Here is a 12,985-nt window from a genome sequence, read left to right as displayed (position 1 = left end):
AAGAAAGCAAATAAGCTTATTTCCAAAAATGTCCATCTTCACCACATGCTCACCTCGGAATGTGAAGGAAAGGGACAGGACCCAGCAGACAGAAGCCAAGTGCTGTGGCAGTACCGCCTGTCACCATGAACCAACTCCTGGTGGCCTGACAAACAGCAGCACACACAAATTTAAGTCCACAAGGACAAACCAAACGTTATGACTATAACTTTTGTTCCCTGAACGAGGTAGAACACATATAGTATGGGATATTACGGCTGCACATGGCACGTGTGAAGACACCTCCGTATTTATCTGTTACTTGCCCCAGAGACAAAGAGGTCCATTTCCGTCCTGGCGAACCAATTCCATATTTGAGCCACCACCAATGGGTGCAACCTATCATTCTCTCACAAGAAGTCCCCCTCTGGAAAGAAGGTCTTCCCCCAGGTTCAGGCAAAGTGGGACACGGGTGGCTCTAAAAGACAGAGTTGATTGCCAGAGCTGGCAACAAAATGCACAAGATTCAGGCTCATTCAGCGCTCTCCTGCTGTGGACAACCACAGAGAAAGGACAGGAGCAGACAGAAGACTTCTTCTCATCAGTCTTAAAAGGTGTGAAAACATCTTTAGTCAGGCCAAGCAAGGGCGTGATATCCCATACTATATGTGCTGTGTGCATTGACTGAAAGGGAAATTGCAACTGGATAAAGAAGTATCCACATTTGCTTTCATACTCACAGGATATTTATCAGTAAAATACCCGATCAGCGGTGATGCCAGACAGTATGGTAACGACAAACCAAGCATGATGAGTCCCACGTAGCCAGTCGAGAGACCAAACTAGATACAACAGAGAAGGAAAAAAATTATTCACACAAAGCACAATACATTTTCTTTCTATAGTTATTTGACTCTGTCAGAAGAGAGGAAATTACCGTGTTAATAGCAAACAGGGACAACGTGGCATCCAAGAAGCCCAGACCTGCACTAAGAGTGAATATCACATAGCAGATCAGGACTATTTTCACTTTGGTGAGAAGTCGAATAAATGAATCCTTCGAGGGATCTGCGTCTGAGAAGAATTAAAAATATAGCTCACAGTTACAATCTGAGGAAAATCATTACTTTATGACTGAAAATGAATAAATAATATGCTGAAATCTCCAACTGTTACCAATTTTTGGCAAGACGTATATGTTGAAAGGAACCATAATCAACAGAAAACATCCAAGAAGCATAAAAGGGACTTCATATCCAAATGACTGGTAGAACCACCCTCCCACCGGGGGCCCCAGAATAAGACCAAGTCCTGTGAAAATCTCCAGACTACCCTAAAGAGAAACAATCGCAGCACATTAAAATAAGCATTCAGCACGTAAATCCAAGCATTTTTGCCCTATGACTACAGACTGTATGCCAGAAGTTATTTATTATTTTCCATGGCACTGGGAGAAATGGGACATACAAAACAACCCTAACTATAATGGTTTTTTTGTTTGCTCGTGATTCTAATGTCTAAACAACATGCTCGTCACACAAGACATGTCTACACTCACCAAAACAGTTGCCACATTGTTTGGGAATATTTTTGCTGTCATGGCAAAAGAGGAGGTCATCGCAGCAGCAAAGCCCACCGCGTCGATGGACCTCACTACAAAGCAAAGACTAATAAAAGCGGGTCCTGCAGGAACCCGATTGAGTAGTCTGAAAGAAAAGATTGTCAAAATGGACTCAAAATAGAATGATTGATCGAAATTGTCTGACTAGTTGTTTTTACCACCAAATGAAATCAGTAATCCGCATTCAAACACTCAAATAAAGTGGAGAACACCAATGAATAAAGACCCATGTACATTGCTAATACAACACTGTGCTGTATGCCAGGTTCTGTCATTGTGTGACCTTGCAGTCATATAATTTACCGTTTTTTACAGTTATCTTAAAGGTGAGGCTGTTGTCATTCTATATTTGTATATATATATATATAATGATTCAACAAATGCCATGAAAGACCAACAATCTCTGCGGTTAGTCTGTCTACTTTCCCACCCAGTCTCTGGCTCTCAGCTCCAATTCCATTCATTCCTAAAGAAATCTGTAAAAACTCAAAAATATAAATATATATTGTTTCTCCTTCTTAAAAAGGCTAAAAAACTGTTCAAAACAGGTGGGCACTACGAGCATTATTCACTATAAAGAACATATGTTAGAATGATTCTGTATATCTGTAGATTAAATGTGGGGTCAGTTAATCTGGGGATCGATGGATGATTGTTGAGACTCTCAGCAGAAATGCCACCTGTTGTTTTGTGCTTCCGCATTACCGGAGTAACAAGCTCATATTTGACGCGTGGAACATCGAGAACCTCAACAATCAACCATTGTTCTTCAGAATGACCGACTCCTCCAATAATACACATGTGATGCACTAGTATTTACAGCAGCACGACGGTTCATGTGGCTTTGACTCGGAATAAACTTCAGTTCCTCCCATTCAGTATGTTGAAGGAACGTGTCACACAGTGCAACGGTGTGGTTCATTGAAGTGCTTTTGGACAACAATGGGGCGCTTTGTCACAAAGAAATAAGTTATATCAGGCTTTGACTACACAGACTTTTAAATATATTTTTTAGGGTCTTTTCGCCTTTATTTGATCGGACAACTCAAGATAGACAGGAAAGAGATGGGGCGACACATAGCACAGGGCTCCAGGGCGGACTCGAACCCAGTGCCGCTGCAGCAAGGACTCAGACTCAGTGAGCTACCAGGGCACCCCTAGTCAATACTTGTTTTTATTGATCGATTCATTTCTTGTTTGCTTCATCTTTTTGTTAGATTTGTTGACAGTAAGAGTATAGACTATTTCCCCACTTTACTGATGGGCAACCATCCACCTCAAACATAAAATTTGGCCTTAATCAACAAGTGCTACACTGAAAACACTGAGAAAGAAATAAGTTCTGCTGAATGAGCATATCAGCTTGTTTTGTAATTGACAGTTTCTATTGTTATAATTGTAAAAACTTAATAAAATATGTTACAATTGCTACAACTGTACATAATATGTTTCCGTGGCTGTCATTATTAGTAATAGTAATTATTTCCAGTGGCACAGAGGGACCAACACTTACCCAAACAGAATGGTGCAGCCTGATGAGACAAAAAGCCCTGTAACAAGCATCAACTTTGCACCGATTTGGACAATCTGATACAACAATAAAGAGAGATTAAATTACTGTACACCTGGGCGGCAAAATCGTACTTCACACATAACATGAACTGATAAGATGTAGTGTCATATACTTACATATTTTCCCAGTATCAATGAACCAATTAAATTGCAGACAGCGTAGCAGCCAAATATGAGACCAATGACAGTCTGACTGGCTCCCTTCTTCACTGCCTGTGTAGAAATATCCATGTAATGAATTTATATGTCTGAGGAGAAACGATTATTTCAAGGTACACTGTGACAGCAGATGAAATCCCACCTTCTAAGTAACATAAAAGCAATAAATAAGGCTATGAAATGTAGAAAAAAGTGAATAACACAAATGATCAATAAAGTGAAAACATGCTGAGATAACAGATCAAAAATAAATACAGTTATCAGAGAACAGTTCCTGTGAATTTGCCAATACCTATCCATATATATCACTCCACTGTGCCCCAAACTTTGCAGTTATTACACAAGATATCAGCTGATCTTACCTGAGACCTTCTGCTCAATGAGTATAACAGAGCCAGTCATTCACTGGCCTGCAGGGAGGCTTTCTGTCTAGCACATGATTACTCATTTATTCCACTGAGAGGACACTAGTACTGAGCTGTTAGAGGGAATTAGCGATGGCAGTCCGATCTATGAGATTTAGAATGACATGCACAAATGACGTGCTCTGTCCACAGAAGGTGGCCGTTTGGCCCCCAATAACACCATAAATGTGACACTATTTTTCAGTCTAAGAAAAGCAACTACTGACTGCTATCTACACCTCCAAATACTCATTAAACATCAAATTAATTATTGGACACATCCTTGACTGAAACAGAAGACTTCACTACCCTGACAGAAGTTATAATCTACTGTATCACATCTTTTACCAGCATTAAAAGTCTGTCTTGGGTAATACAAATAAATAGCGATGGAAACTGGTTCCAAATTGTCCGACTGATTCGAATCGTATGTTTCCGAGCTTATCAATTAATTTCTCAATGCTGGAGGTTGTGCATTGCAAAACAATGAAGTCAAACTCGTGCATCCAGCTGCTGGAAACTTGCAGACCCACATACAAAACTGATCAGGAATCAACAAGGGAATACATAAAGAGTCAGACCAATAAGCATTCCTATCCCTGTACACAAAAACAACCCATGCTTACATGCTTAAATGTTTTGTCAACGTCTGTCTGTCTGTCTGTCTGTCTGTCTGTCATCTATCTAAAAACCTTGAAAAGTCCTAAAAAATAAACTTTTAATGCACGTAGCAAAAAAATGAAAATTTTCTGTCACTAAAATGACTCATTTAGAGGTCTGTCCAGATGTTATACAAATCACCAGGACTGACAGTATGCACTCCACTCTCCTAGTATCTTATGTAATGATGTATATATTTGGGGAAAGCATATTATTCATATTACTGTTGTTTTATCAGATACATTCTTGCTGTTATACATTGTCTTGATTTTGAACAGGGTTCCTGTTTGATTATCTTGCTTCTGCTGTTTGACTACACCTCACTGACACAGTGTCATTTGCATTTGCCACAGCTCCTAGCAAAGGAAACAAACTTCACCGTGCACATTACCGTAAGCAAAACATTCAAGTCAGTGCTACAAAATGCATAAATAACGGTCAAGAACAAGAAAGAAAGCAATGACATACAACAGCAAGTAAATGTGTAAAGAAGGAACAATAATATATGGAGCATATCTCAACACATTTCTGGCACAGATGGAACTTCTTATTCTAGATGTTTGTTTTCTTTTTGCAGTTGTGTAGATTACAACCCCATGTTTTAACAATATAGGGGTTCACAAAAGGATGATATGATATTAAGTAGCAAATTGCAAATAGTTAATAATAAATCAGTTCTAACCTCATTAGAAGGGTTAAACACCAGTCAATGGGATTCTCACAAGCAAAAGTAAATTATTTATAACCATTAAAGCTCTCCTAGGTAACTTTTACTGAACAACAGCTACTGTGAGGAGTTATAGGATAATGATTCAGTTCTGTTTAGTTCATTTGTTATTTTTCAGGGACTGTGATTATCTCCTTTCAACAGAGTAGAGAAGAAAACAGAGCCAGAGTTAGCTAAGAAGGCGACATTCCACTAATAATCCCTGGTCTGATGACAACAACGACACCTCAAAAAATAGAATAAAATGGCAAATTCTAAAACTTAGCCACACATGCTTAAAACTTAAACCAAACTTATTTAGTGTGACCTGCTATAGAAGCTATAAAGCAGACATGTTCCATAACAATTCAAAGAGGTGCAGTTGCATAGTAGCTTCCCCTTTTTCTTCTGTTTTTGTTAACTTCATTTCACACTTTAACAATCTCACAACTAATTCTAGAATAAATCTAAACACATCTTAACTGAACACCTCCCTTTTCTCTTCCCCTCTTATTTCCCTCTCAGAATTTGATCAGTTATTGACTGGGTCCAGATAGGATGACAGTGGGGATGGCAGGTTACACAGAATGATCAATCTAAAGTAAGTAAAGTAAAGTAAAGTTAGACACCATACTGGTCATAGCAGGGAAAGTAGATAGCAGTAAAACCTCTGAGTGTGTTGATTTATCACTGATTAATTCAACTTTTCATTCATTAGAAAGGGAAAAAAGCTACATGGTCTTGCTTTAATAAAGCCAGAAGTTAAAGCTGTATTGCCTTTAATTAAAAGGTACCTTAAGTGGAACCCAAACCCTTAAACTCCTGTTCTCTTGACATATCATTTAAAGACTGATGTGGGCTTCTTTAAACTTACCTCATCGGGGAAAAATGGGCCTAATATTGAGTAGCAGATCATTGAACTGAAGTTGACAGATGCCATTGATATTAAGGTGAGAATCTGCTGTCTTGTCATCCTCGGGGGAGGATCTGTTGATTCAGCTGCAGCGCTGTTATCTGTGATAAAAATAACAAAAACGGAAATGAATAAAAGTGAAGGGACAGAAATAGGAATGATGAGATCTGACAATGCTCAGTGTGAAGTTAAAGTTTTAGGGGTTAATTCATCTCAGCCGTAAAAAAAAAAGTGAATTTACTGCCATTTATTGTGGTGATCAGACATTTATTACATAACGTTATATTAAATTAAAAAAGTTACCAACCTGCTTGCTGTGGATCCTCCTGTGGGTCCATTTTTTATTTTTTAAGGTCTCGTATCCAAATATTCAGGACATAAATTGAGACGGTAACATAACGAGGAGAGGACGAATCTGCAAAACATCAGCAGCAGACAGACAACCAGCTCCTGACTGTTCAGCCACAATAAACCAGTCTGTGAGAAAACACGCGATCACTCAGAGTATTTCCGCGTCAAACCCCGCACACACCATCGATAGACAAACCTCAAAACACACATTCCTCCACTGCTTTTCAAAATAAAAGCTCCGGCACGCAGCTTCCTGTGGCTGCAGCGGTTCAGCCTTCTTACCTGGGTGTTTGTAATGTTCTTCTTTTTAATGGTTTTATATGTGATTTAAGTTGTGTTTGTATATTAAATCGCTTTAATGAATGTATACATAAATAGTATTATATAATAAGGTATAATAAATGTTACTAAAGTTACTAACACAATATTACCCATACAAAAAAATATAAATACAAAAATTATAATGAAATTACAATGCACAAACCTCTCTTACAAACAAATTTGGTTTTATTTGGGGGGCTTTAAGCAGCAGCTGATATAACGTTACTATTCAACCCTGTGGGCCTCTTGACCTCGTGTAGTTCTCAGGACTGTTTTTGCCCTGAGTCAGGGCTGTAAGGCACTACTTGCCTCAGGGAAAGCTTAGGCAGCACCTTTCAAAAAGGAGAAGGGCTTCAGAAAAGGGGCTTTCAACAACTGAGGCCCTTCCTGATTCTACTTTCTAATCCACAGCATTATCACTATATTTGAAGGAGCTTGTTAGAGGCAGTGTAAGACCTGGTAGACACAGTCTGTTGACAGATACAAAACAGTATAAATGTACTGTATAGGCTCAATTCTAGACTATACTACAGTTTTTATATAAAAGGTCTACATTCATTTTACTGAAAATGTCACTAATATCAATATAATAATAATATAATATAATAAATATTGTTAACATCAGAATTAATCTCAGTATTATGATTGGTTTGTATGTGTTTTTGTTATAATGATCCTCTGGGAATAATAATTATTAATTTATATCGTTTTTAATGTAACAACAATAATCATTTAGTTATTACATATTACAGTTGTATGCAAAAACAATAATTATGACTCTAGACTGCCACTGTAGCAAAGTCATAACAATATATATTTGTAAATTTAAAAAAAAGTTAATCTTATATTCATGTATAATCAAATGCACTAATAAATGTACTAAAAATAGTATAAATGTTTACATTATAGAGATATTGTCTACAATTTATGCACAACTCAACTGATCCCTTCATAACTGCAAAACAAAGGGGGCTGAAGGAGGAAGTCTGTGTTGTGGGTTCCTGGGATCACAGACTTTGGTTTAGAAACTCAAAGAGCCAAACTGGAAATGAAACACCAAAAACAATTGGAACAATGTATTTTTTTATTACATTTTGGCCAGCCTATAGGTCAATGTGAACCTATGGTCGTATCATAATTGTTTCCTTCACAAATTAAGAGAAAAAAAAATCAGGCAACCAACTATTCATTAGGCAGTATTGCTGATAACTGACACACACCGTCGCTGAAGTCTCTGAAGCTGCATTAAATGAAAAGCTGTTAAATTAGAAACCCTCCACACCAGATTTCCTGTAGCCTCTTGTGAAATGCTTTCTTCATATACTTCAATTAGCAAATGACAAATGTCCAGACATTTCCACACTTGTTTTTTTTATACATTAGCACCAAATCTACATGAATTTCACTCCTACTAACAGTTAATCTTAACAACTCATGAATATGTTGATTTAATACCTTTGCAAGTTTATTGTTCTCAATCTTTTTTTTCTACAACATCAAAAAACTCTTGGTACCATGTAAAAAGCAAAGGTGAAGTACAAAATTGCTGAAATTAGCAACAAATAAGCACAATTTTCTAAGCATATAAGGATGTTAAGTCATTTACTAAATACACAGTGCAAGCAGCTTTGTATTTTCTTTTGCAAGTACAACATCAGTTCTATGTAGTAGCATTATTGCACACAAGCTCTATCTATCTAAAGCAGCACTGATTTCCAACGCGGCAAACTACTGATGTAGTAGCATCATAAACACCCAATGAAAACAACACAGAGCCAACCAAGTTTGAGAGTCACTGAGAGGATCTCAATGTTTAAGCAAAGTTTTGTCTGTGGGGATGGGACCGTTTCCTACCATCTTTCCCACTAATTCACCTTCCACCAAATGCATTCGGCTATTTGGCTAAATTTGGTACATGTAAACTTACTGTTGAGCATTACAGACAATTGTAGAGGGAAGTTTTCTAAATGAAAAAGAACATGTAAATTTACACATGAAAAAACAAATTAAATATTCTCAGATCATAACAGCTCTGACTAAATAATAATTTGCAGTAAAATGGCCAAAATAATATGATTTACTATGTTCATTGCACCACTTCATAGAAGTATCATGAATAGAAAATATACAAACAAGGGTAAACTGTACTCAACTCTTCATGTTGCAGTTACAGAATCAATATATTCTTCTATTGCATGTTCAGCAATTTGAACATAATGTAGAGGACATTTAACAAACAAAACAGACTAAAATTCAAAGCATTGCCTTGAACAAATGGGATTTGTATGAAAAATAAATATACAAATAAAGGTATTCATCATAAAACGTTATAATTTATTTACTTAATTACTTAAAAGTGAATTAAAATAGTGCAGTGTTTGTATCAGATATGGTATGGCTTTGTGAAAATGTATTTGCAATTTTGAACACCACCATACCTCACAATGTAGGTAACCCTAACAGCACAAACATGTGTAAAATATTCATTAATTTGATATACATTTAATTAGCCATCATTAAAGGAGAGAGAAGATGTCTTTGGCACCACGTGTGGTACTAAACCTCCAGACTGCTTTTAAAATCCATTCCAACATTTACTTTTTTTACCTTTTGTTTATCCAGAAGGCTGTTTTTTTTTACTTCACTAAATAACATTTGAATAATAAATAAAATTAGCTTGAGTACATTCAATGTATAAACTACAAATGATGGAGTAACTGGTTTAGTCTCAATGACCACCGACCTAGCCTGACTTTGCCTTCAACAGACTGATTGTACGTGATCTGCATGTGCAAGACCAACTTGTATATTAACCGGTTCTTTAAAAAAGAATCACCACAACTCTGACATTTTCCAAGCTATAGCCCCACACATCGGGGTGTAAAGACCAGTGTGGCTTCTTTTGATTTAGTCTACAACAACACAAAATAAGCTTTTCACTTCAGCCTTTGAGTCACATTGGCCAAGGCAACAGCAAATGCCTGCACTGCTGAGAAAGGATACTGGAAATCCAAGATATAGGCATTCCCATCAATTCGCCCAAACTGCATCACCTGAAAATTACAGAAAAGAGGTAAACATTTCAGAAAGCAAGAATTAACCAACACATCAACAACTTTGTAATTGATTCACCTGGATTACCGATTAAACTGCCAGTGAAATTCTGTTTTTTTTATAAAATAGTGAAAAATGCTGATCACACAACCAGAGGTGAGATATTTAAATTGCTTGTTTTGTCCAATCAACCACCCCAAACCCAAAGATATACAGAATGCTTTTAAATAAGACAAAGAAAAGCAGCAAATGACTACATCTGAAAAATTGAAAAGTGAGTATAAAAATAGTTGCAGATACATTTTCTGTTGATTGACTACAAGCAATTTACTAATCAGCTGATCACATTACCTGTCTACCATCCAGCTCAATTTGAAAATTCTTTGCGGACTCCTGCGTAACCCGTCCTCCAAAATCAAGCTGGTAGACCTGGGTGGCTTCGTTCCACAATGGCTGTTTATTGGCCATGACATAGACAAATCCTTGGCTTCCCAAACTACGGTCCTCTCTTTCGTTGGCTTTGCGGCACTTTATCTCCTCCAACTCACTTGCCATACGCATGCTGCGCTTGTTCTTCCAGCTCTTCTTACTACTCTGGTTCTGGTTCATGAGCTCATCGCCACTGATAAACAGCTCTGGCTCACTCTCTGAGCTATCCTGGAACTCATTTGTGGTCCTGCTCATCTTCTTGGTTTTGTTGAGTTGCTCTCTCTGTCCCTTTGGCTTTTTCTTCTCTCTGCTTCCAAGCCTTGGGCTAGAAATGAGAGTGTTGAAGTCAGAGAGCGCACGTCCCTCCTTTCTTGACTTGCCCTCAGAGACGTTGGGCATGTTGGCCTCCTCAGCTCTGCTGTCCAGTCTTTTGCGGCTCTTCTTGTTGAAGCGCTCTGACTCCTGCGGCACAGGGCTTTCGTTCAGGGATGATGGCTCTGGAAAGTTGTTGGCAGACTCTGCTAGATCCTCTGTGGCACTTTTGGATGGCGGTAGCTCAGTAGGTGGAGGAGGAGGAGGGAGCGGGGGTGGTGGGGGCGGCGCAGTAGGAGGAGGAGGGGATAGAATCGGCTTCTCTAAAATCTGATGGGTTTTGGTTGGGAGGGGAGGTGCTGGAGGGTCTTGCATGGGAGGTGGGCAGGGATAAGGATTCCAGGGGTGAAGGTTGACAGGGTGTAGCTGAAGTCCCGCACATGAGCTGGCTCCTGGGTACATTGGAGGGAGAGGGCAGCAGGCCAAATTAGCAAGATTTGGAGGATAACCTGGTGGCAAGACCAAGTTGGGTTCCTGCTGAGTGAAAGGGACTGAAGCGACCACGTCATTTGGAGAGCACTGAGGTGGAGGGTTCTGTAATGTCTGAAGTGGGGGACCACTGTGACCCACACCTGGGGGAAAAGGCGAGAGGGATATCTGGTAACCTGATGGAAAAGTAAGAGTGCTTGTGCTCGGACTGCTTGGAGGTTTAGTCGTGAGGACAAACGGTAGCCGAGTCATGTCCAAGTGCTGAGCTTGGCTAATGATGAGTGGAGGCGGTTTATGAGGTCCTGGTGGAGGACCTAACATTGTTTGTTCTGGGGTGAGCCAGAACTCCTCTGTGGTGGAGGCGTCCCACTGGTAAGGCGGAGGGCGTTTAACAGTCAAACTGACATCGCCGAGAGTCAGCTGACGTACAGACTTTTCAAGGTGACACTGCTGATTTAAAGTCTCATCTTCAGTAAAGGCAGAGTTAACGTACACTGTTCTGTCCCTGCTGTTATCAACAGCCCCCAGCAGACTGTAAGACGACTGAGAGGCCAGGGGTGAGGTACCTTTGGAGTGCACAATAATGGTACTGTGATGTGCTCCTTTACCTGGTGGGAAGTCCTGCCTCACCACCGTGCCACCAGCAATGCCACTGCTTGTAGTTCCTCCCCCACTAACACTGACACTGGTGCTGCTGCTGTTACTGCTGCACTGTGTGCATGTGTACAATGCAGTGGGCACCCTCTGCTGGTAGGTAAGTGCTAGTGCACTGTTTATTTTAGCCTTGGAGGGAAGGGTTCTTGAGCTTTCCATCATCTGTGGCACTTTAAGTCCCACATCCCTGCGGTCACGACGTAGAGTGGCATGAATCAGACTGCTATCAATTCTCTGGGGAGGAGGAAGTGTAGCAGTCACTTGATTGGCTGGATCAGGGTAAGGAGGAGGGTCTCCACTAGGTATTGAGTATCGGGGGACAGAGAGGCGACTCAATGTTGCTGAGCTGTAGGGAAGCTGAATTTTTTTATTCTCCGAGGATGTGACTTTGAGCGTGGCCGAGCCGTGGACAGCGTACGCATTTTGGTTACGAATGAGGCGCCTGCGTGGCCGACAAACCTCCTCCACATTGCCACTGCTGTCAAAGGTCGTGATCCTTTCGTACCCCAGAGGCGTGGGGTACTGCAAGGTGACGGGGTGAAGCAAAAATTCATCCTTCTTGAGGCAGGCATCTGGCGCCAGGACACTTGGGCTGTCACAGTTTGTAACAAGAGTTTGAGGCGTACTGGCGGCTGTAGCTGCTGCTGCAGACACTACAGTGCCTGGGTATGGAGGAGGAGGATTAACCTTCCTCATCTGAATCTCCATAGATCCATCCATGTCAGTGAAGGGAGGTAAAGTTCGCGGCAGACTTGGCTTAAGAGTGTGGCTATGCTCCCCCCTGTTGAGCAAAGGCTCAGTGGTAGGAGGAGGAATCTGAGGCAGGAGATGAATCTGTTGTAAAGAAATGGTTGGATAGCCAGTCGGAGGAGGGGGCAGCGACATCTGCATCTTCAGTTGCTGCTGCATTTGTTGGTGCTGCCTCTGCATCTGTTGATGTTGCTGCTGGATCTGCTGATGCTGCTGCTGGAGCTGCTGCTGCTGCTGTCTCATCTCCTGGATCTGTTGCCGGATTTGCTGCTGCTGCTGTTGCATCTGCTGTTGCTGTTGTTGCATCTGTTCATGCTGCAGCTGCATCTGTTGCTGCTGCTGCTGAATTTGATGCTGGTGCTGAAGTTGTTGGGGTGTCACTTGTTGTTGACTTTGTTGTAGTTGTTGGTGTTGCTGAACCTGGTGTTGATGTTGTTGCTGCTGCTGTTGAAGTAGCGCCTGCTGGTGCTGCAGTTGCTGTAGCTGTTGATGTTGCTGCTGTAATTGCTGTAATTGTTGTTGTTGCTGCTGCGATTGAGACTGAAGATGGTGTTGGTGTTGTTGCTGCTGCTGCTGCTGCTGCTGCTGCTGCTGTTGTTGTTGTTGCTGCT

The 12,985-nt window shown here is 40.4% G+C and overlaps 2 protein-coding genes across 2 annotated transcripts in view; both read right to left on the bottom strand.

Annotated features, from left to right (window-relative positions):
* The window catches only part of slc18b1 (solute carrier family 18 member B1), a 9,103-nt gene extending 2,557 nt beyond the window's left edge, over positions 1-6,546 (bottom strand). Inside the window, exons 1-9 of the mRNA XM_035674756.1 lie at positions 6,322-6,546; positions 5,976-6,115; positions 3,290-3,385; positions 3,114-3,187; positions 1,538-1,685; positions 1,156-1,312; positions 917-1,053; positions 720-821; positions 54-145 (exon numbers count right to left, since the gene is read on the bottom strand). Coding sequence (XP_035530649.1) covers positions 54-145; positions 720-821; positions 917-1,053; positions 1,156-1,312; positions 1,538-1,685; positions 3,114-3,187; positions 3,290-3,385; positions 5,976-6,115; positions 6,322-6,352 — 977 coding nt within the window. The 5' untranslated portion in view covers positions 6,353-6,546. The remainder of the gene's footprint in view (positions 1-53; positions 146-719; positions 822-916; positions 1,054-1,155; positions 1,313-1,537; positions 1,686-3,113; positions 3,188-3,289; positions 3,386-5,975; positions 6,116-6,321) is intronic.
* Positions 6,547-7,756: 1,210 nt separating this feature from the next.
* The window catches only part of tulp4b (TUB like protein 4b), a 15,299-nt gene continuing 10,070 nt past the window's right edge, over positions 7,757-12,985 (bottom strand). Inside the window, exons 16-17 of the mRNA XM_035674243.1 lie at positions 10,092-12,985; positions 7,757-9,739 (exon numbers count right to left, since the gene is read on the bottom strand). Of these exons, the coding sequence (XP_035530136.1) occupies positions 9,623-9,739; positions 10,092-12,985 (3,011 nt within the window). The 3' untranslated portion in view covers positions 7,757-9,622. The remainder of the gene's footprint in view (positions 9,740-10,091) is intronic.

Source organism: Morone saxatilis, unplaced genomic scaffold, assembly GCF_004916995.1.
Source record: "Morone saxatilis isolate NCDOM2014 unplaced genomic scaffold, NCSU_SB_2.0 Contig3, whole genome shotgun sequence".
Classification (NCBI taxonomy): Eukaryota; Metazoa; Chordata; class Actinopteri; family Moronidae; genus Morone; species Morone saxatilis.
Note: the sequence above shows the minus strand (reverse complement) of the source record. Positions and strands in the feature narration are given on the sequence as shown.